The sequence below is a fragment of the Talaromyces stipitatus genome, genomic scaffold, assembly GCF_000003125.1.
Source record: "Talaromyces stipitatus ATCC 10500 scf_1105507295523 genomic scaffold, whole genome shotgun sequence".
Classification (NCBI taxonomy): Eukaryota; Fungi; Ascomycota; class Eurotiomycetes; order Eurotiales; family Trichocomaceae; genus Talaromyces; species Talaromyces stipitatus.
The window spans coordinates 4529943-4553649 of record NW_002990113.1 but is presented as its reverse complement, the minus strand read 5'-3'; the positions used below and the strand labels follow the sequence as shown (position 1 = coordinate 4553649).

The following is a 23707-nucleotide window of genomic DNA, read 5'->3' as shown; positions in this document are numbered from 1 at the left end:
GCTTTGATTCTGTTAGATCTGATGCAGCTATACTAAACTTCATGACTACAGAAAACACGACTTCCGTGCTACATACGTCGAATTTGCCCACTCCTAAGCGTTCCTCATTCTGGGCAGTCATTCCACAATGTCGGAGGCTCAGTCAAGTCAAATCCCCAACGGGATGTCGCCTTCTCCTCCTACCGCTACCGCTACCACCGATACTTCTACGTCTGCTCCTGCTCCAGCTCCTGCTGCCTCTTCTCCAACTCCCGCCCCAGTAGCTAGTACGACTGCTGCTGCTCCTGCGCCTAGCCCGTCTCCTACGCCTGTTGCTGCGGCTTTAGTTGCTACTGTTCCTGCTTCTGCGGTTCCTGCTCCTACCGCTCCCGCTGCCGACCCTCCAGCAGCTCCACCAGTTTCTGCGACTGCTCCTCCTCCATCGTTTCCCCCTTTACCACCGATTTCTACGGAAGATTTTGAAAGAACCACAGACTTCACGAATGGCCTTCAAACCGCACCTGTCTCGTCTCAGAATGTTACGAATGCAAATGTCCCAGCTACTTCATTTACTGCAGTCAATGCGCCAGCTACAGTCCCTGCGCCAGTACCAGCACCTACAGCGGCGCAAATATCGTCTGCGCCTCCAGTAGCAACTACGAACGCACCCTCGCAAACATATTCGTCTACACCGGCCGCTGCTCCCACACCTTCGCCTTCGACGGGACCTGCGGTTGCGCCTACGCAAACACCTTTGTCTCTGCCTCCAACAGCCCCTACGGCGCCGCCTCTATCTGTACCTCCTTCTCCGTCTCTGGTAACGACATCAGCTCCATCACAGCCTTCATCAGTTAATCCGGTTCCCCCTCCCCCAATGTCACAATATCAAACAACGCCGAATGCCCCATTGAATCCTCCACCAATGCAAGCACAACCTCCCATGGGATCGCCGCATCCAACTACTGCGCCTCCCATGCAACCAATGGGTCAGTATAACCAGGCGTATTCTCCACAGATGGCGCAAATGGGTATGCAGACACAAATGAGTTATCAGCTTCCAGGTGGTAATAACTCGCGTTCACGGGCGCATCAACGAGAAGTAAAGAGGCGGACAAAGACGGGCTGTCTGACTTGCCGTAAGCGCAGAATAAAGGTAAGACATGATTTGCATAGTTTTCAGGGGAAGAGACAGGAGTCGGAAATAAGCAGTTGTTGGTGGTAGCTCTTTGGATGTGGTGCGGGAACGCGGGAATTTTCCACGTTTCGTGGTGTCGCTTACCTCCGTTAACTAGCTCGCGCTCCCATCCCACTTTGCATAGAGCCCCGCCGACCTCTGTCGCTTCCACTCTGATCTTTTCTCCCCTTCATAGCTCTCAATTAGAGCGGACCGTGGGATTGCGCAATGTTGCTAACGCATAATTGGTAATTTTCTAAAAGTGCGACGAAGGTCATCCAGTGTGCCGCAACTGTGTCAAAAGCAAACGCGAATGTTTAGGTTACGACCCGGGATTTCGACCACAACCTCCACCCTCCGATATACGACCTGCAAGCATACCCCAGCCTTCGCTTGTCGTGAATCCTCAGGAAAATCATAACAGCAATCCTTATCCTTCCGCGCCCCCAGGTTACATCCCCGCTTCAGCTCAGCCCTTCGCTCCCTCTGTCCAGTCGGATTCTTCTATCCAGTCGTTTGACCAATCCAATAGCAATCGCCAAGGGCCTGTCGAGCCTTCTGTGGAGGGAAGTGATACTATGTCGGTTATGGCAAGTGTACAGGATACGATTGACAGTTCCATTTCACAAGCCGTGGGAACACCCGATCTATCGACACCAGTACTCATGCCGCTCTCCGGTCAAGTCGGTCGACAAGGTACGTTTACCATGGAATAATCCTCTATTTTGCATAGGGCAGCCAGGCACTAACTGTTCTTCAATCGCAGAAAAGGTAAAGATACAGGACCTTTTGGCGCTTCAAGGTATCGCGCCGCCTCCGCCGTATCCTATCGTTCCTATTCAGCAAGCCCGTTTGGATCAGATACAGACTGTTTACCTTCATACATACGCGCCAGCCATTGATCGATTTTTAGAAACACGATGGTTTCGCGACAAAGGCTTGTCTCAGTTGTTGACAAATGCGCAACTCATGGCACAGTACTCGGCTCTTATTGATGCTTTCAATGATCCAAAAATAGATGATGTCGCTGTCAGAGGACGCGTGGAGAGTTTCGAGGCGTCTGTTGTGTGGGATACCATGTCTATCTGCCGTTCGGCTCGTAACCTTGTGCGAAATGGCAGCACGGAACCCACGCAGGAATACGATTTGCTTACGACGGCAAATCGATTTGATATTCTGGAAGCTCTGATCACCGATGATCATCTAAAGGACAACCCATTACGAGCAGATCTCACTCGCCCCCCGCCATCAAATCTAAACCCTCTTGAAGTCCAATTACGTACTCGGTCTTTGAATTTCTGGAATTGTATCGGACACTTTCTTACACTGCACGATAACGAGGCTTCATCCGCTGTTGAGATTGATGAGACCTTGGCTCGTTGTCGTTCGCTGCTAGACGAAATTGAGAACCGAGATGTGTTATATTCCATGGCTATTGGACGACATCTGGGCCAACGTCTGTCAGACTTCCAACCCCGAAATAGACCAGAAAATTCTAGTGACGAGCGGAACGCGAATACGAAGCTCATCGTCGCACAGAGATTCATTGAAGACGAGTCTAAAGACAAAGGTACAACGCAAGTTGTAAAACGTCTATGCGGCATGGTCCATAGATTATGGGAGCTGAAAAACATCCTGCTGCCACGTGCTTGAAACGATTGACGATGGAACTCGATGATGCGAATGCATGGAATTTTGATTGATAAAACATACTAGCTTATGGCGTTAAGGTGTTCAAAAAGAGAAGACTTTACATTCTTTTTATTCATGTATTATGGAGACACGGCGTTTATGTCTTTTTACTGTTGTCTCCTGCAATGGTCTTCCCGTTTCCCACTGAAGGGGAGAATACGGTGCTCTTTGTGTGACTATACCCTTTTATTTGGATCTTGATTTAGAGCGCCAGTATTTTCAAGGATCATGCGGTCTATGATCGAGAGATCAATGCAACTTGTTCGAGTCCTCATTATAACACTTTCAACCTACCTAAGTGCAAACATTGAATACATCAATGACGAAAAAATGTGTTCTTAAAGGTTACATGTAGAAACGATCTATATTCTTGCGCTCTATAGTAAAATACCGCTCATCGAACAAATATATAGGAAGAAATAGCACACCTCGTCTAAAGATCTGCTTGCTCAGGTACGATACTCTTCAATGTTCCCTTCTCAAGCGCCTGGCGTACATTACTAATCGCCCATTCTTCCATTGCAGTATGAGTCTAGAAACGAATCACGGTCATAATTAGCTTCACCTAAAAAACAGGAATAGTGATAGGGAACAAACCTCGTAAGACCAAGTCCCCATATGGGGCACCAACATAACATTGGGATTCCCCAAAAGACCCGGATGAATCTTGGGCTCTTCCTCAAAGACATCCAAGCCAGCAGAAAAGACTTTACCGCTATCCAAAGCTTCGACGAGAGCTGCTTCGTCTATAACCGCTCCTCGAGCTGTGTTGACGACGACAACGCCGTCCTTCATCTTGTCGAATTCGGGTTTGCCGATGATATGGTATGTGTTTTTCTGTACCAAATTAGCCCTCCCTCATGGGCCAAATTGCTAGGGCATGGGTGTACTCACGTTAAGGGGTAAGTTCAAACTAATCACATCGCTCTTCGCCAATAACTCATCAAACGTAACATACTCCGCGCCCACAGCCATGTTCTCACTAAGCTGCCGCCTATTATGATAAATAACCTTCATCCCAAAGGCCTCCGCTTTCTTTTTCAGATTACGTCCAATCCCGCCCATGCCCAGGATACCAAGAACCTTCCCCTCGGGATCATGACCGAGTGGAGGCGCAGGGTCACCGCGCCATTTCCCTTGCCGAAGAGCTTGCATACCCGTGTTGAAGTTTCGAATGGCGCCGATGATAAGAAAAATGTTTACATCAGCGGTAGCATCGTCGACAGCCGTGGGGACATTGGAGACTCGAATAGGTGACTTGCGTTCACTGCAGGCGTGAACATCTATCTGGTCATATCCAGCTCCTAAGTTTTCCCTCAGATCCGATCAGCCATTCGTTCCTGAAGGGAAAGGGAGTGAGATATGCATACCGCAATGCGCAAGAAACAGCAAAGATTTTGGCAAGACCGAAACAAGCTCTTCATCAATCAGACCTGTGATGGCAACTGAGCCAAAAGTTCGATATGCCGCTACCACGCCATCCAGCTTCCCGTCTTTGCATTCTTGGATGAATTCAGTGCGGTTGGTTGCCTTTGTGGTTATGAGGTCGGCGATGTCGTTCAGAGCCTCCCATGATTTGCGGGCGCTGTGGTATGTCAGTATGAAAGCTTCCAGGATACAGTCACAGTATCATATCTCTTTGTAGCTGGGAGACTTACTGCTGTATATCTCCTAGAAGGAGAACTTTTGGCCGAGACATTTTTTTTATAACGTTAATGTACCGTGGGATCGGACCGTCAATCGATATGGTCTGCCAATATAATCAGCCCTTCAACTGACTTAAAATTAATTCCCAGATTCAGCGAAATGTAACGTCCTGACAAAGATTCCTAATCAATATTTCTAATCAATATCTATAATCTGGATTTATAAGAGAATCTCAATTGACATGACTCACTTGGAGAAAAAATGATGTTGACTTCGCGCATTCAACCTCCAATTAAAGTGCGGGGTATTGGGGGAACGGCAAGATCTTCGAATCGGCCGAATGGTTTTCTGTTACTACGTAGGCATGGCCAGGTACAATTTATTGAAAGATGTTGTTTTTAGGAACTTCATCCAACTGGTGGGTTTGGGTCATATGAAATTGCAGAATGGTGTACAGATCGTAGAACCTAATTCTAATAGCCATAGATTGGGTTGTCATATTGTGATAGCCATGTCGGAGCTGTTCAGGTATTTGGTCGCGAAACATATAAATTGAAACCTGGATTCAGCGAACAGATGAACTCCTAGGGTGATCCGTAAAATGAGTTGGCCCGGATCACGCCCTCTGTCAACATGGGATCTTAGTGAGAAAACCCACTATTGGCCCTCGGTGAGAACGCGAGTCCAATCGAACTTTCGCCAGCGTTTTCGAAAAGGCTCAACTCGTCGATCACCGCCTTTATTCCACCGGCCTTGCTTTTTAATAATATCCGGAGGAAGATCCAGCATCCCCCCTATCGTCTCTCGGGCGAAAAGATCCCCACGAGGCCATCGGTGAGGGTCCTCCACAACATGACCTAAGCCACCATCGAGCTCGAACCAAACATGGAAGTATGGCATTTCCTTCACCAAGGTCCGACGGAAAGCCAGCTTGCCCAATCCCTGTTTAGACTTTGCTAGTGTGTCTATCAATTTTCGATGTTGCGTCCATTCAGCATCTGCCGCCAGTATAGATTCTCTGAAGAAAGCTGGAGAGGTTTCTCCTAAACTATATGGTAGAGGAACTGCTTCCATGGATGCATGACGTTTTCGATCTGGGTGCGCTGCATTTTCATAGAAGATCACGTCCCGGCCCTGGTCATGGTACATCCGCGTGAGGCTCTTCATGAAATTGCGAATCTCCTCCCACTCATCATCGTCGCATTCCATCAAATTCGTGCGATGTTGGATGGGAACAATACTAGCGCTTCCTTCACTGAGTTCAGGTTCCGTTGGCAAAGTCAAGTAGATACGTGTTGCCAATGACACAATCGGGGCCACTGGGGGTGTATTTGTATCTTCATGATGACACAGTGGGCAATTATCCAAAATTCTGTTCATCTTGTGGAACTCGCTGATGGCTATATTTTTTAAGTTTAGTTCTGATTTTTGTACTCGTCTAGCGAGTTTGGCCGCATTGTCGTCCATGTATTCCAAATCATTCTAAAACCTTGATGTTAATAGATGGACGTTAAGGTGTAATGCATTGGCTCCGACTTACATCAAATTTGGCATCCTTTGCAATCCTTTCTGCGAGTCGCATACCTTCTCCGCCGGCTTGGCCGCGCGTGCGTCGCTCTTCTACCAACATGTCTTCAATCGACATATCCTCATTCTCCTCTACTTGACCACGTTCACGGCCTCGGCGATTTTCAACGGGTTTGACTTCGCTTCTAGAGCTTCCGGCTAACATTCTGTTCTCCATAACACCGAGAACAACAACGTCGCCTTCTTTCCGGTTCGCCATCAAGGCCGCTGCCGCATTATATTGTTCCTCCAACTCGGCTGCTTCGGGCGAGCCTTTTAATTTTGCTTTCATCATTTTTGCGCGAAGCCTGTTGAGGGCAGTGGCATCCAGATGCTGCGTTGTTTTCGTAGGCTCAACGGTGTCCATCGGCTTGCCTTGTTCTCTAACAGGAGATTCTATATCTCGAGGATCACGGGTTTGAGGATCCCTGTGAACGCCCTGATCGAGCTTTCTTTCTTGAAAGAGCTCTCCGCTGGGCTTATCCTTTCCTATATATGACTCTCCGTACCTTTCTCTGCGGTCCAGTTCAATCTCCTCTTCTCGAGCATCATCAAAAGACCGTAAATCGCCATATCGTTCAATTGCGACATCTTCCACCTTTTTGCCTGACTCTTCGGCTTCTCGATACACAGCTTTCAATTTTACCATTCTCCACTGTGAACCCGCATCGCCAAAGGTATAATTGACTTCATGTTGCGCAGGCTTATTCTCAATCTTCTCGGGAGACTTCTCTTCCTTTATATCACGTAGATGGGTATTAAGTTCCTTATCGTGGATTTTCAATTCGACATCGGCTCTGAGCGATCTCGACTCAGGCTGCTTTTGGGTGCTTTTGTCCGGTCTGTGTTTATACTCGATATCGTCGGCAGAGGGTGGCTGCATCCATGAATCACGTTTCAAGTCATGCGCACTGACTTTGACAGCCGACTCTACGACCTCGTCTTGGGCAAGATCATCACCATGATTGCGGTCATGGCGATGCCGTCTCTTGTGAGAGCTCTCGCCCTCGTCGTCATTTTCGTCTCTTCGCGATCTTTTATGCCTATGTATGCGGTCGTCGTCTTTGTCTTCGCCTCGATCGCTATGTCTGTCGCGTGTTCTAGACGAATTGCGATGATGATGCCTATGATGGTGATGATGATGGCGGCGTGATCGGGAGCGGTCTTTGTGGTTTTCGGAGTCCCTCCGTTGGCGATCCTCCGCAAGCGATTTTTCAAAGTCTTCTAGCGTCATAATGGTGGTTTCCAGTTTCAGCCTGCTTGTAGTGGATTCATGGCGTAGCCATGGATGTATCGTTGACAAAGTAGTGAGTTATCCAAAAAGAAGAAAGCTGTCGTTGAGCTGTCCGAGGAAGGAATGACGTTAAGAGTAAGGGGCCCCACTTGCTCAAGGACAAAACCCAAAAGTTTCTCGCCCCGCGGTGAAACCTACGGACTTTGCTTATCAACCGGACAGCATCGCGTGAGTATACTCAACTGCCAGAGTAGTCTTTACGAAATTTGCCTCTTACTGTTTATGGGCGATATCTGATTCTCTGCTGTGATAAGTACTTGGAATCTGGCTTCATAACAACGCAGTTTGCGTGCAACATGGCGGCGGCAACCACAACAGCAGGAGCGCCTGCAGGTGAATCTACTTCGCCAGTAACCATAGTATGCGTTGGCATGGCAGGTAAGAAGAAAGATATTTCATTTTCCTATGTTCTCTATAAGCGGAATGGTTGCGAATCTTGTGTCATGAGAGCCGTTGAAAATCTGTCATTGCATACAGCGATACCTCGTGTCAAATCGAAGCAAAGACTGACACGAACTTTGACCGCCTCTTAGGCTCAGGAAAGACGACTTTCATGCAACGAATTAATTCACATCTTCATTCCAAAGGGAAAACCCCTTACGTCCTCAACCTGGATCCGGCAGTCCACTCCGTGCCGTTCGAAAGCAACATCGACATCCGCGACTCGATCAACTATAAGGAAGTTATGAAACAGTACAACCTGGGTCCCAACGGAGGAATATTGACTTCACTTAACCTGTTTGCGACAAAAGTAGACCAGATCATCGGTCTCTTGGAAAAACGGACGGCACCGGTCGATCCCGCTAATCCCAGTGGACGGCCGATTAAACACATCCTGGTCGATACCCCTGGGCAGATCGAAGTGTTCGTGTGGAGTGCATCCGGAAGTATCCTGTTGGAGACTCTTGCGTCCTCGTTTCCAACTGTCATTGCATATGTGATTGACACACCTCGAACAAGCTCCACTAGTACTTTTATGAGTAACATGCTCTATGCGTGCAGTATCCTCTATAAGACCAAGCTTCCTATGATACTAGTCTTTAACAAGACGGACGTACAGGATGCAGAATTCGCCAAGGATTGGATGACCGACTTTGATGCTTTCCAGACTGCTTTACGCCAGGAGGAGGATGCCGGTGCGTTTGGTGCGGAAGGTGGTAGCGGTGGCTTCGGTGCGGGTAGCGGCTACATGGGATCCTTACTCAATAGTATGAGCTTAATGCTTGAGGAATTCTACCGGCATTTGAGCGTCGTTGCGGTGAGCTCGATGACTGGAGATGGCATCGACGAGTTCTTTAGTGCCGTGGAAGAGAAGCGACAAGAGTTTGAACGTGATTATCGACCGGAGCTCGAGCGCAAAAAGAACGAACGTGCGGAGCAGGCTACGAAGAGACGCGATATCGAGCTGGGTAAGCTTATGAAAGATATGGCTGTGTCGAACAGGGGTAAGGACGAATTGGCAGAGACTGTAAGTGAGGCAGAGGAGGACCCACACGGACGCGACGACGCGATTGGCGCCGACGAAAGCGACGGCTCCTTAGGGGAAGAGGACTCTGCTTCCGCGGATGTCGGTCTGGCCTCACGCTATCAGCAAGCGCTGGCAGATACTTCTCAGACTCAGCCTTCTGATCAAGACATCAGTTTCATGAGATATCTTCGAGCCAGTCAGCCTTAATAAAGAGATACTAGATTATTTCTTTGACCTCCTCTTTCCTGATAAGTACCCACATGATCGGCCGAGGCATAACTGCTGCAGCGCCGGGGATCTCCAGCTAAACCCCCATGAGTCACTAGCCATCTCAAAATGATAGAATAACCCGGCGATCCAAAGGGGATTTTGTCACGGTCATAATTCAAGAGGAACTGCGACGATGCCATGACATATCATTGCCTGTGTGAGATCTCGGCTGTGTTTGGTTATGCATTTTCATGCAAGGCCGTTTCTTTTTCCTTGGGCTCCACTGATCAGTTTTTCCTTTGGCGCTGTCAATTTTTAATGCGCTTGTCTGGCGACCTGTCGTCATGTTCGTCCCAGCCGTGATCCAGCTTTTCCTAGTCGGCCGCTCTAGAGTGTTTCTGTTGCGGTCATTGGTGGAGAAGAGCACGACGCCGCATGCAAAATTTCCTGTATTGACCGGCCTGATCGGGTGCCATCTTGTACGGTATCACTATCTTGTACGGAGTACGGAATCTCCACATGGTTCCGAAACGTTGGAGCGGCGGTGCCAGAAGCCTAGAATCGAGGCTTCCGTCGATTCTAAGTGAGGTCGTAACGACCAGGCTACCATATACTATGTAATGTGAACATTTTCCCTGGGCCTCACCGAATATTGCGATGTCTCAGTTACTCAGACCGCGTCTTCTGTTGCCGGAGATCCCTATCCGGACTAATAATAGCGTAGCGAGGGCTGTTCAATGATCGTACATGAACTAGCGTTAGATGTTTGGGGAGGGGGAGGGACACTTCTGTATCGGGCCTGGCTCGTCAAAGACATCTTCCATTGGCGATGGCGCCCAGTACGGAGTACGGGGGACCCCGTACTAGGATGGCGTCCTTTCCGTAGAGTCATTAATTCTGTGTTGTACTGAACCCTGACTCATCCTTCAGCCTTTGGCTGCAGGGGCCACTTTTTTTGGGTAATGGCACTGATATCCTGAATTTCCTGGCAGACGTTGGCGTCACGGTCGATGGCCAGCCTGTGGTCGTTTTGTATGTGTCGGCGATAGCGGAATCCCTCTGGCGTTCGGGAACAGCCGTTTCAGCACCAGAGTCTATCTTCGTTGACGAGGATCGGCCCCTCGATCGATCATGATTCATACGAACAGATTCATTTTCCTGGGATTTTGATGATTGACCGAAACCGCTGTTGCAGGGTGCCAGAGTAGCAGTATACGGATAGAGCAGCTGTCGCACTTGCAGGGGGAGTCATCCACGTTACTGACACGACACTGAATCTCCAATCCAGCCTATTTGCGAGAAGCTCGAGCGCAAGGATCAGCTCGCGGGAAGGTGGTTGTACGCTGGGTCTCCGCAATCGCATTGTGCATGTAACTACTAGTGTTAGGTGCGCGTTGCCATATCCATCCTAGTATGACCAGGACATTAGCATTATTATTTCCATGACCCACCTGTGGATGCGATTGACTTGTGCCTTCTGCATTCTAGTTCGCCCGGGGACCAGCACGTATGTATGGACGTACATACGTCTTGCGGCTTGGGCCTGGCACTGCTTGCATGAAGCTGAAGGGAGTCAAGGGAGTGAGGCGAGCTGTGAGTGGCCTCTACGTGACAAGCATTGACACCGACTAGGCGATAATAAGACTCGAGTGCCCCTCAATGGTCCTACTATATGCATGGATTGTCGGGGGAAAACAAGAAGTTCTTCCCCCGCGTCAGACGAAGGTCTAGTTTTCTACTAAGAGAAGAAGAAGAAGAGGGTGAAGGTGAAGGTGAGGGTGAAGGTGAAGGGGTCCAGACTGGTCGTGCTGTTTTGGGCATTTTCTACAGACGGGCTAGGCAAGGAAGGCGCTGACTGACAGGAGGTTGCTCCTTCCTTGCTTGCAGAACCGTGACTTCTTCCGACGGAGGGTGAGGGGGAGGAAACAGGTCAGGCTAGAAAAAGCAAAGAGAGAAAAAAAAAGCAAAAAAAAAAGCAAACACGAAAAAAAAAGTAACACGCAAGACCCTGAGTCTAGAGAGGCACACACCAAGGCACGACAAAGAAGAAGACATCTTCGTTCCTCTCGTTTATTCAAGAGAAAAGAATGCAACCACGTCAGCAGCAGCTATGATATGAGAAGCTGGTTGTTTCGCGTCTCGTTTTTGCTTTTGCTTCCCTTTTTGTTTTTGACCCTTCTCTGTGCCTGCGATCTCTGTACCCAGACTGGGCCATCTTAACTATCTTATGTCCCTAAATTAACCCTTTAGGCTGTTTGTATTTGCATGCTAGTCGACATCCAATCAGTGACCGCTCCGACCTTTTTCCTGACAGCAACTGAAGAATCACACGTCTATCCGGCACCGATGTGTACTAAGGCTATGGGACGGTCGTTGCATAAATTGACCGCATGGCTGCGTCGTTTCTACACCAACAACGGTCGTCGAGAGAGCGACTGTCATCCGAAGCGACCTGACTCAGAAGAGTCAGACTTGAGCACCAACAAGAAGTTGGAGTCGAGGACTTCCAGTGATACAGAGACAGAGTTTGTCCAGCACCATACCCTTGTCAGAGCGAGCACGATGGCCAACCAAACATTTGGACCCGTTTCTCCCACAAGAGCGAGAACTGGAGCGCCGGACAGCGAGGAATATAAGAAGATGGTAGCAGGACTGACGTGGGTTGAGTCCTATGCTGAACGGGCCCTGTGGAACAGAAGTGCTGAACGTATTTGATATAGTTTCCGAGTCATCTCCTGCCCTGTGCTTCAAGCTAAGAAACTTGAGGCACGACAGTTCTGTGCCAGGTACAATGTTGACGATGATATCCTAAAGGACGACACGATACCCTTGCATGAGCTCTTTATGGGGCTACGCAAAGAGCGTGAGCGTTTGCTACGCACAGTCATTGGAACCGTTGGCCAAGGACCCGTCATTGAACCCCCATTCCACTTCCAGTACGGCTGTAATATCACCATTGGTGATTCATTCTATGCAAACGTGAAGTCTGTTCCTCCTTCTATTTCTATTTCTCTCGTGGCTGGCTGCTCATTACTCACACACGCCTCTTTACAGTCTACGAATCATGGACAGTGGGCTTGTTTCTATTGGTAATCGAGTTCTAATCGGACCGAACGTCACCATTGTGACTGAGCTCCATGAGAAGGAAATCATGTCTCGCAGGAGTGGAAAGGTGTTCGCCAAATCGGTTACGATCGAGGATGACTGCTGGATAGGGGTCGGAACGACCATTCTTCCCGGCGTAACGATAGGCAAGGGCTCAGTCATCGGCGCTGGGTCTATTGTCACCAGAGACATTCCCCCAGCTAGTGTGGCATGGGGCAATCCAGCGCGGGTTGTAGAACCAGTCAACGACGCTGGCGCGGTCTTCGCTGGGATCAATTAGTGGTTTTCTGCGGTCCATCACGTTTATCGTCAGATACTGGCATCTTTTTCAATGCTACAGACTTTATTTACATCTACAAGAGAATGATTGCATACGGTCACCGGATGATACGGCGTTGAGGGATCATATCTGCGGGGTATATATACTGGCATGCTTGGGTTTCTCCTACACTTGCCTCTTTTTTCTTTTTTACGAATTTCGGGCTCGTCGGAACTTGGATTACATTTACTCCTGGCTCTGATACACGCCGGTATCTTAGCCAGGAAGGAGATTGCGCGTCGTGTACAAATGCAGTTTGCATATACCTATGGAGTAACTAGATCTTGGACAAAATCTCAATTCTCTACCTACCAATGAATGTTAAAGTTTCGGATCTCATATGCAACGAACAACGTAAACAAGAGTCGTACTTGCTTCAGCTTCTCCACTACTCGATCTTAGATCTTGTTCTAAATTTTAGTCCATGTACGATCGATACCTACGTAGCTATAGTGGTTTTAAGAGTAACGTACTCCGTAGTACGGAAATAGTAACTAATGCAAACCGACAAAACATTACATCATAGACCGAACGGCATCTTCCCAACCTGATCAAAGGAGACAGTTCAGTCTCCCACAGTCTTCACAATTTCTCTTCGATAAACATTCCAACAGAAGACTTTCATCGAGGTCAAGTTTGAAAAGGAGCTGCATAAATCGTTTATTTCCTGAACAGGGCTATTCCCAGCCTTATATTCGATCCCAACTATCGTGTTGTCCCGCAGATCGACTGAATCAGAGCAAAGCACTCGGACGGGGAGCTTATTGCCAACCAACCAAGTTCTGAACATGGATGTGAGCTATCCCGGAACGTTCAACGGATGCAGTCTCAAATGAGTCATACTTCCTCGGCTGAACCATGCTTTTTCTTGTTCTACCATTAGATTCTGACTGTCTCTTTGGGCCAGGTCTTCAACCTGTACACCTATGGCTCAAGCGCGTGGCTAGCGCTGCAGGGTCTAGCTTTAGTTGCGACCCCCAAATTGATCATAACGCTGTTGATTGATGACACTCGACCTCCTTCAGGTTAGTGCCCACTTTCTTTCTTTTTTTTCGTCCTGCAGATTTCGATCGAGGTTGCACTGCAGGTTCTGGATCTTGGAACAAAATAAACCTTGTCAGTCTGTTTTGAGTGATGGCTGACTGTCATTGGTAGATGTCGAAGCCTACCTCTCCCGAGCGTTCGGTCTGGCCTTACTTGCAGTTGCAACACTGACCATCCTGCTCACGGGATCAGTGCCGTTGGGATCCTCAGTCGGCGGCGTTGACACCACTACTACATCCACCGAAAACGAGAATGCTCGCTCCCCTTACGCCGTGCCAACGGTGCTAGTCACAACTTTGTTTCAAGCTACGTTAGCTTTCTACAATTACACCTGGTACCTTGCCAGGAGTCAGACAGCATTGGGTCTAGGTATGGTTGGATCGGGTGTTGTGGCTGCTGTGGGAGTTTGGTGCATGCTTTTTGGCACAAGTAAGGGACGCATTAGTCGGAGGACAGGGGCTGATAAGAGGACGTCTGGATTTCCGTTCAAAAATGCTGAAGCTGATAAGAGACATCCGGAGCGGAAGAGGTTGTAAGGTTTGTTTCTGTTTCATAGAATGGAAGAAGTTGTTGGACACGGAAGGGTGAAAGATGCATGCTGCTTTAATGGCATCAAGAAACGGTCTTGGAGTCATTCAATGAGATCAATCTGCATTTATCCAGGGGCTGTATGGATCTGATATCACAAGCCGGTGATGAGACAACAAAAATGTATGATACTGGCGAGTACGTATCCTGTAATTATACTCATTGTTCGCACTGTATAGTTCAACAGATTATTTTCCGAGTCGAAGCTCATATCCTTATCGCAAGTAAGGGGCCAGCCGATAAGCGGACAATCAATAATCCAGCCCGACCTGTCCAATGTTTGTAAGCCGTCCGCTCTCCACCCAAATCGCCGACCGAGAATCCAGTGCCGCTTCAACACAAGTCTTTATAGCCTAGCTCATGATTACTACTACTCAGTATTTGTTACCATCTACACTACTTAAGCTAAATTATTGATTATCCGTTACTGTTATGGACAGCTCGGAGCTGCCGCATCTACCTACCAGTCTCCCTTTGAGCTCACAGTTATCTTCCCGCTTCAATCCTCATGACACCCAGTCCTTTCAGGGCTTTTCTTCTGCCATCGGGGATATAGATCACAGCTTACAAGCTGTGAGCAATTTTGTCAGTATCATACATATATCCCTTGATGAGTGTTACTTAAGTACTTGACTATGATTACTAATTCACCTTATAGCAGCAGCATTTCAATAATGCCAACGGCCGATATGATATAGCTCCCCCACCGCGATCAGCCCATGACCTGACAACCAATACCCAGATCGGTTCAGGTCGGGCAATCTCGCAGGTGTGGAATAATAGTCATGGCGAGCTGGAGTGGGTGGCAGCATCCATGTCTTCATCCTTACCTAACGCGAAGAGCGGCGTGCAGAATGATGATACCTCTCTGCAAGTGGGCGGGGACGGCTTAGACGCAGCTGCTGAAATCAAAGATAGTCATCTAGGAGGCATGAAGATAGTGCTGAACCCGCCTGATCTTGATGCTTGGAGAGAGCGGTTGTTCAATGTTGATGAACCTATTACATTGACTGAAGAGCAGTACGTCCTACTTATCTTCTCGTATAATATTGATCTGGACCTTACCATGCTAGATTCCAAACTTATTTCCCACATGTCGACAATATCTACTCCCATCGCTCCACGCAGAAATACAAACGCAAACCATTCGTCTCTCACTATTGGGACTGTCGCCTCAAGGGACGACCCTCGGGGACACCCAAATCCGATGATCCCAATAAAAAGAAACGCAAACGAGTCGCCCGGGAGCGGGATCTTTGCGACGTGAAAATAAAGATCACGGAATACTTCCCTGAAGCTACTATGGCTGATATATCCAATCACCAGAAGAGTGGAATCGATTCGTCAGTATTGACGAGCAACGGTAACAACCATGCCAGCCCGACAACTCTGTTTTTCCCAGACGGAGGGAGTGATGCTCGTGGGAGCTCTCAGCCTTTTGGCATGCTGACTCCCGATCCTGCCTTGGCTGAGAACTCTTCTCTTGCGGCCGGTGGTCAGAAACTGTATACCATCCAGCGAGTAAATGGTAACGGCGGAAATGGGAAGACCGATGGGATTGGTGGTGGTCATAGGCATACCTTAGAGGACAGTGACCGTGTCAAGAAAAACAGTGTACATAGGTATCTGCTCAAGAAGTCGAAGGACGAAAAGAAGGCCATGGTAAGTGATATATTTTTATTTTCTTGTGGTTGGCAAATGTCAGGGATGGTAGCAGCGTGGGGTTCATGCCTACGTCACATATTTACCCTACTTTCAACTGTCAGTTGAGATTGAGATTGCACTTTTACATCTCAAAGACTACATTTTTCGTCTGTTCCACATCGGAATTTTACAGTCTAGAATCATCTTCTCTTTGGCTTATCGACCATGGCTGACCAGCACAAACAGGCTCAGCCAAAGACCTATCACAAAAAGGCAACTGGTGAAGCCCACACCACTGTCCTTAAACGATCGCAAGAAAATGATCTTAAATTATTTGGAAGTTGTTTCTGGTACGTTATTCATCCATAATTTCTGCCAGATATCTGTTCAAGACAGCGAATAACAAACTCTAGCCCCTTCGTCCAACGCGTATGGATTGCGCTTGAAGTCAAAAATATTCCTTATCAGTATATAGAGGTTGATCCGTATGAGAAACCACCAGAGTTGTTGGCTATTAACCCTCGTGGATTGGTCCCTGCTCTTCTGCATGGTAATTGGGGCTGCTATGAGAGTAGCGTGCTTTTAGAATATGTACGTCCTTTTCCTTTGGCTGAGTTGCTGGTAGTCATTTCTAACGTGCTGTGTGAAATAGTTGGAAGATTTGGATGAAGGGACTCCCCTTCTTCCTCCGGGTGATGCGAAGCTTCGTGCTCATTGCCGATTATGGGCCGATCATGTTCGTCTCCCCTTCTTATGACATGTGCAATCGACTTCTCGAAAGGCTGACTTGGGATATTGTTCATGCAGATCAATCGCCACATAGTCCCTAGCTTCTACAAAGTCCTGATGGAGCAAAACCCTCAAAATCAAAGTCAGAATGCTGCGCAATTGCAGGAAGATATTGAGAAATTGGTCAACGCGTCGCACGTTCACGGACCATTCTTCCTCGGTCCTAGCATGTCATACGTTGATATCCAGCTTGCGCCCTGGGTACTTCGTCTGAGTCGCGTCCTAAAACCGTATCGAGGATGGACTGAGCCAGCGATGGGGAGTCGTTTGGGTAGGTGGATCCAAGCCATTGAGGAAAATGAGCATGTCATGGCGACGACCAGTAGTGATGAGCTTTACCTGGAAAGCTATGAGAGGTATTCGGGTTTGTTTAAGTGCCAAATTTAGACACTAATCTGAAAAGGTTGACTGAGTTGAAATGTGCAGAAAACCGACCGAACACTTCGCAATTGGCGAATGCGATCAACAGCGGCAGGAGTCTGCCTTAGTCCGTCTCAGGTTTTACTATCAATCTGAATTAGTTGAATATACCCTGCACCATCTGATATGTAGGTAATACCATAATTCGATGCTCCTTGTTTTGTATTCTTGCATTTCGGTCCGAATAGACCTAAGCGAAAGCATCTCGAGAAACCAGAGTACCTCTACCGCGAGGACTGAACCCAAACCCGCCCCGTCCACTCCCGTCAGGACCTCTGGGGTTTCTAGAGGGTCTTATAGCCTGCTGTTGCTGTTCACCATCCGATCGCTCTGTAGGAAGCTGTGGTGGTCTTCGCTGTGAATAAGAAGTCGATGAATTTGGCTTGGTCGAATAACCCGGATCATATAACTGTCTCTGCTTCCCTGTACCACCTGGAGAATCGCGTTTCTCGCGATTATTACTGTTGTTGTTGTTGTTGCTGTCCCTGTCTCTATTGCCATGACCTCGATTCCTTCCACGTCCACCACTACCACCGCGAGTACCACTACTATCAAACCCGGAATCTCTATTCCGCGACGATGGACGTGTACCACCCGGTGATGAAGTATTGGATCCAGGCGTAGATGAATTCCCAAACAGTCGCTCTCTAGCTTCTTCGTATTTACGTTGTTTCTCTTCTCTATCCCTGAGAGCTTTGGCTTGTCGCTCCTCCGGAGTCATTTCCGGAGGTTTATTGGTCTCTTCGTCGGAGTCTGACAGATTGGCACCACTGCCATTGATGTTCAGATTCGAAATTCCTTCGCCCGCTGCATCGATGTTATTGTTTCGAACGGCGATTTGGGGTCGACGGCTGAGCACTGTGACGGCAGGTTTGAAATCTTGTTTTAACGGGACTGCGGAGCGGGATTCGATATAGTGGAATGTCTGTGGTGTTTCACTTTGAAATTCAACGTCAGATTGTCGTTCCACTCAGTTCAGAAGGAGATGTATAGAACATACGCTTCCTCCCATAGTTTCCTGTTGAATTCTGCTTGCGCCGCTCTGCGTTGTGCTTTGGTTACTTTTGAGGACACTTTTTTCGGTGGTGTCTCAGGTTTCTGATCTTGATTCTAGACTCTTGTTCAGTACACAATTTTCATGGATAATGCTAGGGAGACATACATCAGCCAAACTCTCCCAGTCCGCTTCCCATGCATCAGGAACATCTTTCTGTTCTTTGCTCATGATGAAGTACTTGGAGGAAAGTTCGAAGAAAAGAAAAATTGCCGAGCGACAGAGTCAAGTATGAACAACGATGCTGGGGAAAAAGATAACGGCGATGCGCAATGCGAACAATATATACTATGACCGTTTACCCCAGTGTTTACTCCGTCATGATATGCGCTCGCTGTTGAGACTGGAAGAAAGCATCAGATGGTTTTGTCGTTGTACAAAAATTGGGTCTAGCCTGCCCGCCTTTTGGAAGTGTGCCAGCAATAAAATGCGGGGCGGACCACTTTGTCTAATCAGCGTCCATCTTCATTCATTCTTTTAAGCCTTGAACATCTCCTATCCTGATAGCATGTGCAGTACATATCTGGACATCTAACGCGAATTTGAGTCTTCACGTACCCAATCCGACTGTCGCTATGTCTGCTGGTGCGTGTCGCTCTATACTACGTTCTTACAGTAGTAACACTACATCCAGACTCCGAGCTAACTTGAATCAATACAGACCTCGACGGTGACTCCGAAATGCTCTCCTCCTCCGGATCCGATTCTCCAGTCGGTACCCGTACGCCAACATTCGATAAACCCACCGAACTCTCTCCTCCCGGCTCACAAACAGCATCACATCATGAAAGCTCTGGCGGCGCTGGCTCCTCCTTAACAGCTGTATTCGACAAGTTAGCTGCAGAACGTCCTGGAGACAGCAAACCGGGAATGCAAGGCAAAGATGCACCTGGTGCATCGTGGAAGAATCAGCGCGCACAGGAGGAGTATAGTCGGGCTTTGGAGCATGTGGTTGATCAAGAGTTTAGTTTGCGTGAGTTTCTCCGTCTGTCGTCCATACTATTGGAGTTTGGTTTATTGACATTTAGGACTATCTGATCAGGTGAATTTGGCGATCCATTCGACGAGTCGGATATGTTACAAAGTCTTTCGAGGGGATAGAAAGAAATGCTTTGAGCGTTCGGGCTACTTCTAGCCTGTTGCCTGCCTATCGAAGCGATGGAATATATCGTCTCCAAAGCCAGGTCGGAACGTATCTCACGTTCCAACTAAAAATGGTTCTTTGACATCAAGACGTATGATACACCCATAAAGGACAGTCGTGGTTCCGGCGTACGTCGCAAAAGTCCTCATAACCGAGGTCAATTCGACCTGATCATACAGTCAACCAGAACATGTCCTTAATGATGCACCACCAGAATTTGTTACTTCAGGGAGGACTGACGAAACATACACACCAGAGTCAAGACTCACGATAGCTTTATGAAAATGAAATAATGAACTGACATATAAGTATATCGTCCATTGAGTAGCTGTAATCGGTGGTAGATGGTTGGCACGGCAACGCCACTGTTTGGGAATAGTCGGCCAACCACGCGACTTTACTCCTTAGTAAACTTCCCAAAATCAATTCCCTCTCAACAACGCAATCTGTATGAACTATCATAACAGAGCATGATTATCACTCATATAAACATTCGATTTCGTTTCTTGACTTCTTAGCGCTGCATACTACGTACCATACCGTCTTCCTGTGTTATCCTCGATTGGTATTCTTCCGCAAGACAAAAACAACAACATTCTTCGCGTTTAGCTCTCATTCTTTCCCCGCATGTGAACGTCATATCGAATAGCAGAGGCTTACGCGATTGGGGAATTGAAGACTACCGGCATATTAAGAATTTGACATTGCACATTCCAGTAAGCGAATCCACACGCGCGTCTGTGTGGGAGACATGGAGGGTATTCAAATGACCAGCACAGCCAATGCGGCTATTCCAGCGTCTCAAACGGTGTTACCAATGTTGTAGGTCTTCAATCACCTTGTTCTCGACTTGTCGGTTTCCTGTGATCAATCCTGGATGATGCGCTTCAAGCGTGTTCCAAAGCCGTCGAACGACAATTTCAACCAGCAAAACAGTGACTGACGGTAGGGAGATATAGCATCACCCAACTCACGGATCAAATCGACTTTGCGCCGACCGCGCCTGGCAAGAAAATCCCTCTACGATCTTGGGAACGTCAACCATCCACCCCATTCTTAGCACGGCACAAATCGCGCAAAATTTGGAAGCGGTTCAGAAAGAGCATGGAGGCGATTCGCTCGCGCACGGCGCCGTCTACTGCAACCAGTCAAATTGAGGAGAGTGACTTTGCGAATGAAATCAGTCAGTCGGCAAATGCGGCGTATCTTCGTGCAGTAAAACGTCAACGGGTATTAGCACATATGCAGACGGAGCGGGGTGGTTCGTTCTTGGAGACCAAATGGGAGTTGGAGATTGGAAAAAGAAAGCGTGAGCGATTGGATGATTATTATCTGCATACAGTGCAGGTTGTACCCGATAGGTTACTAATTACCGGAACTAGGCAAACTCGTCGGTCGTCCTGAAGATCAACAATTGGTCGCGAATGGCCAGGAAGATGAAAATGAGGCGGATGGCGATAATCTGGCACAATCATTGGACGAATTCTCGCAACCTGTTGGCCTGACCGCAGCGGCCGACGCGGAGGAGAATAACACGTCTGATGATGATGATACCGACCGAAGTGCTGTTATTTCTGAGATTGTTGATCTGGCGATAGATGCGCAAGGTGGTCAGGTTTCAGCAGAAGTACGAGAACTTATTGCAAAGCAGGAACCAAGTCTAGTGCGATCGGCTCTGCGTATGAACTCTTTGGACGGCGAAGACGTGGCACTGTTGAGTGAATTCTTATCGCGGGCTCAAGCAAAACGAGCAGCGAACGCCGTAATGGCATCATGTGAAGAGAGTGAGGCTCGTCAAAAGATGGAAGTAAGCTCGCCAGCGGTACAGTCGCGCCGAGCTCTTGAGGAGCTGGATGTCAACTCGCCGTCTATTCAGAAACCAGTAATCTTGACTCCCGTCAAAACCGAGAAACTACCAGAATCTCCCGATGCATCAGAACCGACGAATGATGATACTAGAGACTTTACGTCGTCGCCAACAGTTGCATGTCGCCGTAGCACTCGCACGAAACCTACTACCCAGCAAACACGTAGTCTACGACCAGCAGTACCAAATCAGATTCCAGTACGACGTGCGAACGGGACGGAGTTTGTCTTTTTACAACGAACAGAAGCTCAAGAACTGGCGCTTACAACCCGCAAAAACACGCGCCGTAATAAGGGTAATGCGCTGCTTCCGAGATATTTGCTGCAGGCTATACTTAAGCACGAGCGAAAGGACGGAACAATGCAACCGTTTGCCCAGCTTGAAGAAAAGGATACATCTCGGCAGTCGCCTCGCAAGAGGTCTTCCAAACCCAAACAAGTGTGCTGGAAAGAAGATAAACTGGTTGAATATGCACCGGAGAAAATCTCGGTGTCAATTGAGTCTCCTTCTCCCAGCAAGAAGAAAAGCAGTTCGTCTCGACGTGAGGGAAGCAAGTCGACAGCAGCCACAACGCAAGCTCTACCAGCAACACCAAGCAAGAAGGTGCGCAGGATCAATCTGCCAGCTTCTAGTAGCGACGACACAAGCGCGCGAGCTTTCAAGCCCATGCCGGCTGGCACTCCGATTCCGAAACGTAAGAAGCTCACTCCAAGGTTGAAGAGTACTTCCGAGTCATCGTCTAGTCGTTCATCTAGAGATACTGTCCCTGCTGCAGCGCCAACCACAAAGACAGCTACGAAGCAGGCCCCAAGCAGTCAACAATCTCTGCCCAAGATCAGCGGCATCCCAAGAAGCAAAACGCTCATCAAACCCCCCGTATCTTCAACACCAGCAACATCTGCGGCAGGAGCGACACCAATAGTAAAACGAGTGCGAGCCAGGAGGGCGGCAGTATGAGTCTGATTTTGTTTGTTTAATTTCTTATTGACTGTAGTCCTGATCAGCAAGTTTAGTACAGTACTATTGATTGTTGATACCCCCCGATGTTGAGTTTTGTTATTCTTGTATGTGTTTAGCATGATAATTCTATTCCAGTTTTCGTGTAAGCATGGCTTATATATCACATAAATTGTTGCTCTAACATCAATCCGATATGGTGTAACGGTAACATAAGCCGCTTTCATCTGAGTTCCTCTGATACAACCGGCTAGCCCCGGGTTCGATTCCCGGTATCGGAATATGCGATCATCTTTTTTTATATTTTTTATATTATCCATATTTGATACTTTTAGCTTGATTATTGTTTATAAGGATTGATTAATTATAGGTTGTTTGTCATGTTGGCGATCTAAGCTTTTTTTTTATCTGCAATGAGATAGATGATATACAACTTCATTCTTTTTTGACCAAACGTCTCATAAATAACACTCATTAGATTCCAGAAACATGACATAGAGATTAAGCCTCATCGGCCCAAACATCATACCCAAAAGTATCCTTCATATTCACAAACCGGCAATGACGGTGATCAGCCACGGCATTGACAGCCGCAAAATCTTCATCGGACAATTCCACCGACTTGAAATTCGACTCAATTCTCGACGGGGTCGAGGATTTCGGTAACACGACGTATCCACGTCGAATACCCCATGCAATCAGCACTTGAGCCAGGGTATAACCGCGACGCTCAGCGATGGATTTGAGCGTCTCGTTTTCGCTGACTTTCTCGCCGGTGCTTGGGACTTGGTTCTGTGAACCTAGTGGGGAATAGGCCTCGGGGAGGATGTTGTTCTTGAATAGATATTCAACCAATTCCGTGTTGGGGAGGAAAGGGTGAATCTCGATTTGGTTGACGTGCGGCATCACCTTGGCGAAGGACTTCATTTGTTCGAGGCCCTTGATTGTCCAGTTCGAGACGCCAATGGCGCGGGCTTTTTTGGAGTCGTAGATGCTTTCCATGGCGCGCCAGGTTTCTTCTGGGTTCTCGGTCAGGTCTTTAAGGATAATGTACTATTCAATGTTAGCTATATTTTTGGGAGGGGGGGGCGGTTTGTACGAGGCAACGGTACCTTTCCATCAGGACCAATCTTGGGCATCCTCTTCTCATCCTTCTCGGCAGCAATGGGCCAATGCACCAGGAACAAATCAATATAATCCACCTTGAGATTCTTCAAAGAATTCTCAAACGACCAAATCACATCGTCGTAGCGATGCAAGTGATTCCACACTTTGGTGCAGATAAAGATATCCTCGCGCTTGACTGACGGGTTCTCCTTCAAGAAATCCTGAACCGCATCACCGACTTCGTCCTCATTGAGATAGAACCATGCGCAATCGAGGTGACGGTATCCGATGCGCAGCGCGTGGGTAACGGCCTTGTAGGTTTCGCCTTTTGCGCCTTCGTTGGCAAAAGTGCCGAAGCCGACGGCGGGGATTTTGACGCCGTTTTGGAGTGTGAATGTCTTGCCGTCCGACATTGTACTGTCAATATAACAATAAATAATACCTTGATGGAAAAAGTAATAGATCTGTATATGTACGTATTGGTCTAGGTGAACTATAGGGGAAGAATCAATTGATGAGGGAGAGGTGTAGGAGAAATGGCTTGGTGGCTGCGCGGGGTAGCTATGTATATTTTTTACCAAAGGACGGATTACATAGCTCCCAGGTACCTTTCTTTACCCAATGCCGCCAGTTGACCTG

At 48.0% G+C, this 23707-nt stretch overlaps 11 protein-coding genes and 1 non-coding gene across 13 annotated transcripts, besides 3 other annotated features; 8 read left to right on the top strand and 4 right to left on the bottom strand.

The window, feature by feature from the left end:
* Positions 1–127: 127 nt before the first annotated feature.
* Positions 128–3118, top strand: TSTA_076120 (C6 finger domain protein, putative; the record flags this gene model as incomplete). Its single annotated transcript, XM_002341587.1, has 3 exons — positions 128–1132; positions 1417–1849; positions 1920–3118. The coding sequence occupies 3 exons, from the start codon at positions 128–130 to the stop codon at positions 2804–2806; spliced, it is 2325 nt and encodes a 774-aa protein (XP_002341628.1). The 3' UTR covers positions 2807–3118.
* Positions 213–377: a microsatellite.
* Positions 3119–3186: 68 nt separating the features above from the next.
* TSTA_076110 (glyoxylate reductase) lies at positions 3187–4744 on the bottom strand. The gene is made up of 5 exons (XM_002341586.1): positions 4504–4744; positions 4216–4430; positions 3740–4149; positions 3443–3682; positions 3187–3377 (listed from the first exon to the last, which is right to left on the bottom strand). The coding sequence occupies exons 1-5, from the start codon at positions 4542–4544 to the stop codon at positions 3279–3281; spliced, it is 1005 nt and encodes a 334-aa protein (XP_002341627.1). The 5' UTR covers positions 4545–4744; the 3' UTR covers positions 3187–3278.
* A 90-nt stretch (positions 4745–4834) lies between these two features.
* TSTA_076100 (cell cycle control protein (Cwf19), putative) lies at positions 4835–7372 on the bottom strand. Its single transcript, XM_002341585.1, has 2 exons — positions 6033–7372; positions 4835–5974 (listed from the first exon to the last, which is right to left on the bottom strand). The coding sequence occupies exons 1-2, from the start codon at positions 7290–7292 to the stop codon at positions 5150–5152; spliced, it is 2085 nt and encodes a 694-aa protein (XP_002341626.1). The 5' UTR covers positions 7293–7372; the 3' UTR covers positions 4835–5149.
* Positions 7373–7648: 276 nt separating this feature from the next.
* Positions 7649–9353, top strand: TSTA_076090 (ATP binding protein, putative; the record flags this gene model as incomplete). The annotated part of the gene is made up of 2 exons (XM_002341584.1): positions 7649–7730; positions 7886–9353. 2 exons carry the CDS (start codon positions 7649–7651, stop codon positions 9025–9027), a joined length of 1224 nt encoding a protein of 407 aa, XP_002341625.1. The 3' UTR covers positions 9028–9353.
* Positions 9354–10967: 1614 nt separating this feature from the next.
* Positions 10968–11023: a sequence feature (T-rich).
* Positions 11024–11053: 30 nt separating this feature from the next.
* Positions 11054–12792, top strand: TSTA_076080 (uncharacterized protein). Its single transcript, XM_002341583.1, has 3 exons — positions 11054–11687; positions 11751–12014; positions 12085–12792. The coding sequence occupies exons 1-3, from the start codon at positions 11296–11298 to the stop codon at positions 12413–12415; spliced, it is 987 nt and encodes a 328-aa protein (XP_002341624.1). The 5' UTR covers positions 11054–11295; the 3' UTR covers positions 12416–12792.
* Positions 12793–13004: 212 nt separating this feature from the next.
* Positions 13005–14255, top strand: TSTA_076070 (uncharacterized protein). Its single transcript, XM_002341582.1, has 3 exons — positions 13005–13248; positions 13362–13479; positions 13610–14255. The coding sequence occupies exons 1-3, from the start codon at positions 13243–13245 to the stop codon at positions 14032–14034; spliced, it is 549 nt and encodes a 182-aa protein (XP_002341623.1). The 5' UTR covers positions 13005–13242; the 3' UTR covers positions 14035–14255.
* A 547-nt stretch (positions 14256–14802) lies between these two features.
* On the top strand, positions 14803–17007 carry TSTA_076060 (glutathione transferase, putative; the record flags this gene model as incomplete). Its single annotated transcript, XM_002341581.1, has 7 exons — positions 14803–15106; positions 15160–15748; positions 15929–16080; positions 16144–16321; positions 16383–16466; positions 16538–16875; positions 16923–17007. Exons 1-7 carry the CDS (start codon positions 14901–14903, stop codon positions 17005–17007), a joined length of 1632 nt encoding a protein of 543 aa, XP_002341622.1. The 5' UTR covers positions 14803–14900.
* Positions 16043–18320, bottom strand: TSTA_076050 (uncharacterized protein). The gene is made up of 4 exons (XM_002341580.1): positions 18102–18320; positions 17940–18049; positions 17079–17877; positions 16043–17023 (listed from the first exon to the last, which is right to left on the bottom strand). Exons 1-3 carry the CDS (start codon positions 18162–18164, stop codon positions 17130–17132), a joined length of 921 nt encoding a protein of 306 aa, XP_002341621.1. The 5' UTR covers positions 18165–18320; the 3' UTR covers positions 16043–17023; positions 17079–17129.
* Positions 18321–18429: 109 nt separating this feature from the next.
* On the top strand, positions 18430–19443 carry TSTA_076040. Of its 2 annotated transcripts, XM_002341578.1 has the most exons (3): positions 18430–18578; positions 18655–18966; positions 19036–19443. In XM_002341578.1, exons 1-3 carry the CDS (start codon positions 18569–18571, stop codon positions 19092–19094), a joined length of 381 nt encoding a protein of 126 aa, XP_002341619.1. In that variant the 5' UTR covers positions 18430–18568; the 3' UTR covers positions 19095–19443. The 2 variants fall into 2 exon arrangements, with proteins under 2 accessions (XP_002341619.1, XP_002341620.1); XM_002341579.1 differs by having other exon boundaries at positions 18430–18966.
* A 445-nt stretch (positions 19444–19888) lies between these two features.
* TSTA_076030 (uncharacterized protein) lies at positions 19889–22092 on the top strand (the record flags this gene model as incomplete). The annotated part of the gene is made up of 3 exons (XM_002341577.1): positions 19889–19959; positions 20097–20446; positions 20520–22092. The coding sequence occupies 3 exons, from the start codon at positions 19889–19891 to the stop codon at positions 21959–21961; spliced, it is 1863 nt and encodes a 620-aa protein (XP_002341618.1). The 3' UTR covers positions 21962–22092.
* A 59-nt stretch (positions 22093–22151) lies between these two features.
* Positions 22152–22242, top strand: TSTA_076020. Its single transcript has one exon. It is a non-coding gene; the product is annotated as a tRNA-Glu (tRNA).
* Positions 22243–22254: 12 nt separating this feature from the next.
* Positions 22255–22277: a sequence feature (AT_rich).
* A 71-nt stretch (positions 22278–22348) lies between these two features.
* TSTA_076010 (glycerol dehydrogenase (GldB), putative) lies at positions 22349–23633 on the bottom strand. Its single transcript, XM_002341576.1, has 2 exons — positions 23074–23633; positions 22349–23014 (listed from the first exon to the last, which is right to left on the bottom strand). Exons 1-2 carry the CDS (start codon positions 23479–23481, stop codon positions 22463–22465), a joined length of 960 nt encoding a protein of 319 aa, XP_002341617.1. The 5' UTR covers positions 23482–23633; the 3' UTR covers positions 22349–22462.
* Positions 23634–23707: the final 74 nt, after the last annotated feature.

What these genes read in the sequence shown, in the direction of transcription:
- TSTA_076010 (XM_002341576.1), bottom strand. Translation starts at nt 23,481, where the DNA reads ATGTCGGACGGCAAGACATTCACACTCCAAAACGGCGTCAAAATCCCC. An exon ending in AGATTGGTCCTGATGGAAAG is followed by an intron (nt 23,015 to 23,073) that starts GTACCGTTGCCT and finishes AACATTGAATAG; the next exon opens with TACATTATCCTTAAAGACCT.
- TSTA_076050 (XM_002341580.1), bottom strand. Translation starts at nt 18,164, where the DNA reads ATGAGCAAAGAACAGAAAGATGTTCCTGATGCATGGGAAGCGGACTGG. An exon ending in ACTGGGAGAGTTTGGCTGAT is followed by an intron (nt 18,050 to 18,101) that starts GTATGTCTCCCT and finishes ACAAGAGTCTAG; the next exon opens with AATCAAGATCAGAAACCTGA. An exon ending in AGGAAACTATGGGAGGAAGC is followed by an intron (nt 17,878 to 17,939) that starts GTATGTTCTATA and finishes TGAATTTCAAAG; the next exon opens with TGAAACACCACAGACATTCC.
- TSTA_076110 (XM_002341586.1), bottom strand. Translation starts at nt 4,544, where the DNA reads ATGTCTCGGCCAAAAGTTCTCCTTCTAGGAGATATACAGCA. An exon ending in CTTCTAGGAGATATACAGCA is followed by an intron (nt 4,431 to 4,503) that starts GTAAGTCTCCCA and finishes GACATACCACAG; the next exon opens with CGCCCGCAAATCATGGGAGG. An exon ending in GCTGTTTCTTGCGCATTGCG is followed by an intron (nt 4,150 to 4,215) that starts GTATGCATATCT and finishes GGGAAAACTTAG; the next exon opens with GAGCTGGATATGACCAGATA.
- TSTA_076100 (XM_002341585.1), bottom strand. Translation starts at nt 7,292, where the DNA reads ATGACGCTAGAAGACTTTGAAAAATCGCTTGCGGAGGATCGCCAACGG. An exon ending in CAAAGGATGCCAAATTTGAT is followed by an intron (nt 5,975 to 6,032) that starts GTAAGTCGGAGC and finishes TCAAGGTTTTAG; the next exon opens with AATGATTTGGAATACATGGA.
- TSTA_076040 (XM_002341578.1), top strand. An exon ending in TGATCAAGAGTTTAGTTTGC is followed by an intron (nt 18,967 to 19,035) that starts GTGAGTTTCTCC and finishes CTATCTGATCAG; the next exon opens with GTGAATTTGGCGATCCATTC.
- TSTA_076080 (XM_002341583.1), top strand. Translation starts at nt 11,296, where the DNA reads ATGCTAGTCGACATCCAATCAGTGACCGCTCCGACCTTTTTCCTGACA. An exon ending in AAGATGGTAGCAGGACTGAC is followed by an intron (nt 11,688 to 11,750) that starts GTGGGTTGAGTC and finishes TATTTGATATAG; the next exon opens with TTTCCGAGTCATCTCCTGCC. An exon ending in TCATTCTATGCAAACGTGAA is followed by an intron (nt 12,015 to 12,084) that starts GTCTGTTCCTCC and finishes GCCTCTTTACAG; the next exon opens with TCTACGAATCATGGACAGTG.
- TSTA_076070 (XM_002341582.1), top strand. An exon ending in TGACACTCGACCTCCTTCAG is followed by an intron (nt 13,480 to 13,609) that starts GTTAGTGCCCAC and finishes TGTCATTGGTAG; the next exon opens with ATGTCGAAGCCTACCTCTCC.